The sequence below is a fragment of the Vigna radiata genome, unplaced genomic scaffold (assembly GCF_000741045.1).
Source record: "Vigna radiata var. radiata cultivar VC1973A unplaced genomic scaffold, Vradiata_ver6 scaffold_23, whole genome shotgun sequence".
NCBI classification, from domain to species: Eukaryota; Viridiplantae; Streptophyta; class Magnoliopsida; order Fabales; family Fabaceae; genus Vigna; species Vigna radiata.
The window spans coordinates 1,150,803-1,156,665 of record NW_014541837.1 but is presented as its reverse complement, the minus strand read 5'-3'; the positions used below and the strand labels follow the sequence as shown (position 1 = coordinate 1,156,665).

General features: G+C 32.9%; 1 protein-coding gene across 1 annotated transcript; it reads left to right on the top strand.

Annotated features, from left to right (window-relative positions):
* The first annotated feature begins 505 nt into the window (after positions 1-505).
* On the top strand, positions 506-5,546 carry LOC106778589 (ras-related protein Rab11D). The gene is made up of 2 exons (XM_014666558.2): positions 506-1,032; positions 4,682-5,546. The coding sequence occupies exons 1-2, from the start codon at positions 812-814 to the stop codon at positions 5,115-5,117; spliced, it is 657 nt and encodes a 218-aa protein (XP_014522044.1). The 5' UTR covers positions 506-811; the 3' UTR covers positions 5,118-5,546.
* The last annotated feature ends 317 nt before the right edge of the window (positions 5,547-5,863 follow it).

Sequence of the window (5,863 nt, the reverse complement as noted above, 5' to 3'; positions counted from 1 at the left end):
ACTCAAATATTTTAAAATATATAAGAATCTGTATGACTATACGTGAATATTAACAAATATTCTAAAAAAAGACATGTAATGATTTTTTAAAATAAAATATAAACAAAAATAAATAATAAATAATAAAAATTAAATTTAAATTTAGATTAATTTTAATTAAATAAATTATAATTATTTTAAGTAATAAATATTTACACAATATAATATCAATTCATTTATAAATAAATATTAAAATACTCATTATATTAACATATTAGTTATGAGAATTTAAGGATATGTAAGAATATTAACATTTTTTTTGTACTTCTTACATAGAATATTATTACTTTTCTTTTAATTTATTCAAAGTAAAAAAATTACTTTAATAATTTCTGAAATAAACATTTCTAATTAATCTAAATATTAATAAATTAGGAAAAAAAATGAAAAAAATTAATACTAATATATTGATAGTATCATTGTGACTGAGGAAAAGAAAAAAACGCGTAAAAGTAAAAGGAGGCAATTGGAAGAGAAAAATAAAGAAAGAAAGGAAATAGCAGAGAGGAGAAGAGAAAAGAAAAGGGTTTGGCGGAACACGATCCCCACGATTCAGGGCAACCTTGTTTGGAGAACCTAAGTTTCAATACCTTTTCTCTTTCCGCAAGAAAATTCAAAATTCCAATTCCGCAAATCGAAAATTCCCTCGCTCCTTTGCTCTTTCTCTCTCTCTCTCTCTCTCTCTCTCTCTCTCTCTGTCTTTTTCTGTAACATCGATCAGTTGAAAGCTAAGAAGAGAGTGAGTTGGAGAAAGTTCTGGTAGGATCCATCGATGGCGGGGTACAAGGCCGATGACGAGTACGATTACCTTTTCAAGCTGGTTCTGATCGGCGATTCCGGCGTCGGGAAGTCCAACCTTCTCTCGCGCTTCACGCGGAACGAGTTCAATTTGGAGTCCAAGTCTACCATAGGAGTTGAGTTCGCCACCAAGAGTTTGAATATCGATTCCAAGGTCATCAAGGCTCAGATTTGGGACACCGCTGGCCAGGAAAGGTCTCTTTTCTTTTCCATTCAATTGCTCTTTCTACAAACTTCGATCTGTCATTTTCATTGGAACTGCTTTCTTTGCTGCTGCTGTTATTTCTTATTACTGTTTTCGATTATTCGGATTTTGGAGGCGGATACCGCTTTGATTCACTGTTTTCGTTGCTTGATTTAGTCGATTAATTTCGATGACGTTGTGGTGAAGAATTGGAGTTTTGTTGCTCTGGTGGTGCGTTTGTGGATTTTTGCCATTTGAGTTTGTTTATGGAATTGGAATTAGGGATATTTTTTTGTCAGTATGACCATAATGCATGGACACCGTGAATCATTGTTTAGTGGTTTGAAAAACATGCAAAAGCGCGTCCTAACATCGATAGATTTGTGGGTTTGAGGAGATACTTTGGTGGGCAGTTTGTTTTTCTGAAATGTCATTTGGTGATATTGCTAGGAAAGGGCTGATTGTTTCTTATAGTCCTTGTTGATTTGGTGATGTGAAGTACGATAAGTTCTTAGGAATTTTTATTTTTTATTTTTTGTTCCTTTTTAGTATAAGGTCACTTGTGCAGTGTATGTTTGGAGTGCTGATAATGCTTCAATTGATAAAAAGAACATTAGATTGGTTGTGGTAACAGGTTTTTTTCCAATTGACCATGTAAACTGCTTGATTACATCATAAAATGTTTAATTTTTTCGTTGCTCACCTCCTATATTGATTTGTATAATTCAAATTTTGTTTATACTTGAGAGTGTGTGCAAGTGTTTATGTATTTCTATCGAAGCCTTAACCCCAAATGGTGGTGTGGAGTGAGTGAGTGACCTCAAAATACTATTGCAGGATGACGGGATGACTGCTATTTCTTAAAATACACTGCAAAAATTATGCTACACTTACATTCGTACTAAAAATAATTATAAAAATCTAAAATTAAAGATATTCATATTAGGGATCAACTGTCAGAATTTGATGGCCAAACACTATGTCTTAAACAGCAAGGCTGAAATGGTGATGGCCTAGCCAGTACAGTTTTGACCATGCTGGAAACTGGGTAGCAAAAGATGTGTGCCACTAAACTGGCCAGACATAATGTGTGCTGCCAAAAATGTTTCCAGAGAGAGCTGGACTTAATTGGGGATGATGAGGCTAAGGTTCCAGATTTTGCAGTGCACAAATGATGAGGGTGGGAGGGGGTAAAGGGTTTCTGTTCTTGGTTAAATGAAGGGGTGGTGATGAGAGGGGAAAGAGCTTCTGACATAGTTTCTGGCTTTATTCCACGGCCACTCAATGGTGGTATTTCATGGGAACATTTCCTCAAGTTTTGTTAAAAAATAGACCAGACTGATTGCTTCAGCTTAAAATTGGTGAGCGGGTTAGGTGTCCAGTGCAAAACCGTCTAGAAAATAACTAGATAAACTGGACTAAGAAAAGAACTAGACAAACAATTAGGTGAAGTGGTTCACACAAGTTTAAATTTATTTATTTTTCATTTTCCCATTTAACTGAAACTATTTGTTAATGCCCGGATAGATAAACTTACTGCTTGACTTAAAAGTGTTTGGTACAACTAGATGATAAGCTAGTTGGTAAATGTTAAATTGCATAACGTAAGTCTTATTATATGAATAAAATTGTGTTTTCTAGATGCAAATGTAGTATTATGTCATTATAATTTTAGATTTTTAAAAATAATTCAATTTTTATTAAAAAAATTAGTGTTTCTATTTATTTTTCAAAGAGTTGTATATGATTTTTTTTGGACAAGTCATTTTATTTGTATGCTAGTGTATTTAATTTTTATTTTTTTATTTCTCAATTTAAATTACCGTTACTTCAAGTTTCTCTTTCATAATTTTTATTGTGTATAATTTTGTCATAGGATTATGTAATGAGACATTAGTTACTTCGATTTGTAATGATAAATATATTTTTTTAATAGTGCAATAATTAAAATAAATATTCAATATCTTAAAAGAGAAATTGATCAACAAAGTAGAGAGATGTAGAGAGTGTGAATACGGGAGGGACGAAAAAGTTTTTTTTTTTTTGTCTCTATAAAATTAAGAATAGGTGGTAAAAAATCTAAGGATAATAGAAATATATATTAATATAAGGATAGTAATGGAAGGAAATTACATATGTTTCAAAGCTAGAAATTAGTTGAAGTAGCTTGTAACTTACAAATTAGAATTTTCTAAAATAAGCTACTTTAATGTACCTTAGTAAAAACTTTTGTTTGGTCAAACTAGCCAATAAGTTAGTCAAATAAGTTATTGGCTAACTTATTAGTTTTACCAAAGACACTATATCCTGATAGTGAGTTTGTACAATGTACAGTGTCTCTTCTGTGAGGTATTACTCTGTATTATTTAGAGTGACCCCATAAGGAGCTTCTAACATAATTTTTGAGGATTAAGTTCCTTAGCTAAATAGGAAGTTATACAATAAATAAATTATATAGCAATATGAAGTTGCTATTATCTTATTGTTTTCACAGCCTTTTGAATTTTTCTCTTAATTTATTGTTATATACATTCAAACATCTAGAACCTGAACTTTTGTCCGAGGAATATATGCCATTTTTTCTTCAAATTCCCTTATTTGGATGGTAGTTCGATTTGGCTCTGAATATACATACGCATCTTGCAATCCTCTTCCTTTCCAATCTATGTGCCCTTGGTGAACTTATCCTCAATACCTAGGTCTTGATTAACTTTTTATATTACTAGGATAATAGGGTGCAGCTGATTACTTGTTTGACAGGTTTTGTTTGTTATCCTAAAAATATCTCTATATAATTATAGTTTATAATACACTAAGGGGCATTTGGAAGATATTATTTGGGCATATAAAAGTGGCTTTTGACCTTTCTATAATTTTTTTTTTAAAAAAAATATTCTTGCTAAGCAGGGCCGGGTCGCTTATTAAATAATTAATAAGACAAAGTTTTTATTGAAGGTCATATAGGAACGGATTAAAAAATATTAAGGGAGGCCATGTCCACGCATCTCAACAAAAGCCTTTTTCCTTTTAAGTCCTTAAACAGTGTCGTTAAATTTCTTTTTAATTCCTTCATGGAACAGCCTATTAGATAAGATCCTTTTATTCTTTCAGCTTACTCAAATAAGTTTCATATTCAAGCTTATGAATAAGTTATTGTCTGTGAGAGCTCATTCTTGGTTGCATAATTAATATATTTAGCGAGATGCATCCTAAGTAGATATATGGAAAGTACAGTTATGTATGATGGGAATGCTGAATCTAGTTGATTTGACTCTCGTCAAACGGGAGGTTCCTATTTCTTAGTTCACATCAACTCCTGCTCCCCTAAAATCAGTTATTTATCACTTAAAAAGTGAAATGAACTTAAAGACATCAGTATTCATTATTACGTAAGTGAGCAGATTAATATTAAGACTCCAATTTGATTGGAAAGAACAGTACCACTACTTCTTAAGATGCTTCGCTGAAGTTGTCTTATAAAAAGCATCCTCGCTTTTTCTCTAATGCTGATCATTGCAAGTACAATGGAAGTTTCTGATGACATGTATACGAGAAGCTGAACTACACCTAAATATGTGTTGCAATGTAGTTACTAAAGATTTCTCTATCGCTGTGGCAGTCATTGAATCCACTTATTTGACTTTTGTGCTGCTATATTAGGTACCGTGCCATTACTAGTGCTTACTACCGAGGAGCTGTTGGTGCCTTACTTGTCTATGATGTCACACGCCGTGCCACATTTGAGAATGCTGCAAGATGGTTGAAAGAGTTGAGAGATCACACAGACCCCAACATTGTGGTCATGCTTATTGGAAATAAGTCAGATCTTCGACACCTTGTTGCTGTTCCAACAGAAGATGGGAAATCTTTTGCAGAGAGGGAATCTCTGTACTTCATGGAGACTTCTGCTTTAGAAGCAACCAATGTTGAAAATGCGTTTACTGAGGTTCTTTCTCAGATTTACCGCATAGTGAGCAAGAGAGCAGTTGAGGCTGGCGACAACGCCAGTTCCTCCACTGTCCCGTCTAAAGGACAGACTATAAACGTGAAAGACGATTCCTCAGTTTTGAAGAAAATTGGATGCTGCTCGAACTAGATGCTTCATCTATGGCAGTGGTTTTCATAGCCTGTTTCATCTTGTAAATGCCTACACTGGAATTGGGATATCGTGTAGAATAAGGCTAGTCTTGCATATTATTTTGAACAGTGTTCACCATTTACAAGCATCAACCATACGCAGGATTTATGTTTCGTAAACCGGTCATTCTAAAACGTGTTTGAAACAAATAGGTCTACACCCATGTTCATCATATAGTTTTAAGTTTTATGTGCAGGGTCTTGATATTTGCTATTCTCTAATTATGATGCAGCCAGTGGCAGCTCGAACATCTATTTTAGAATTGAAGTTAAGGTATGGAGCCCTTCTGTTTGGTTTCGTTGAAGTGTTCCCAGATCATATGGGTTGTACATGATCAGAGTTGAAGTTATTTTTAATTGCTGAATATAAAGATTGGAATTAAAATAATATGTTTCTAAAATTATTATATTGGCAAATATGTTTTATTTGAAATCAAATTCGTATAATTTTCTTTCTCTTTTTTTCTTCCTTCGGTACTGTTTTCTTCGTAGTTTTTAGAGAAAATGAGAAATTTATTAATTATTACGACAATTTGAACCTTAAAAGCCGTCCCATTTTAAGCATCATATATAGGTTCTTTAGTTACAGTTAACTTGGGTTGTTTCTGAAAATTGTAACTTACAAATGAATTTAAACATTTTATCCAAGTATAACTGAAATTCCCTTTTGACTAACTCTTTGAAGCCAACATAGAAATACTTAAT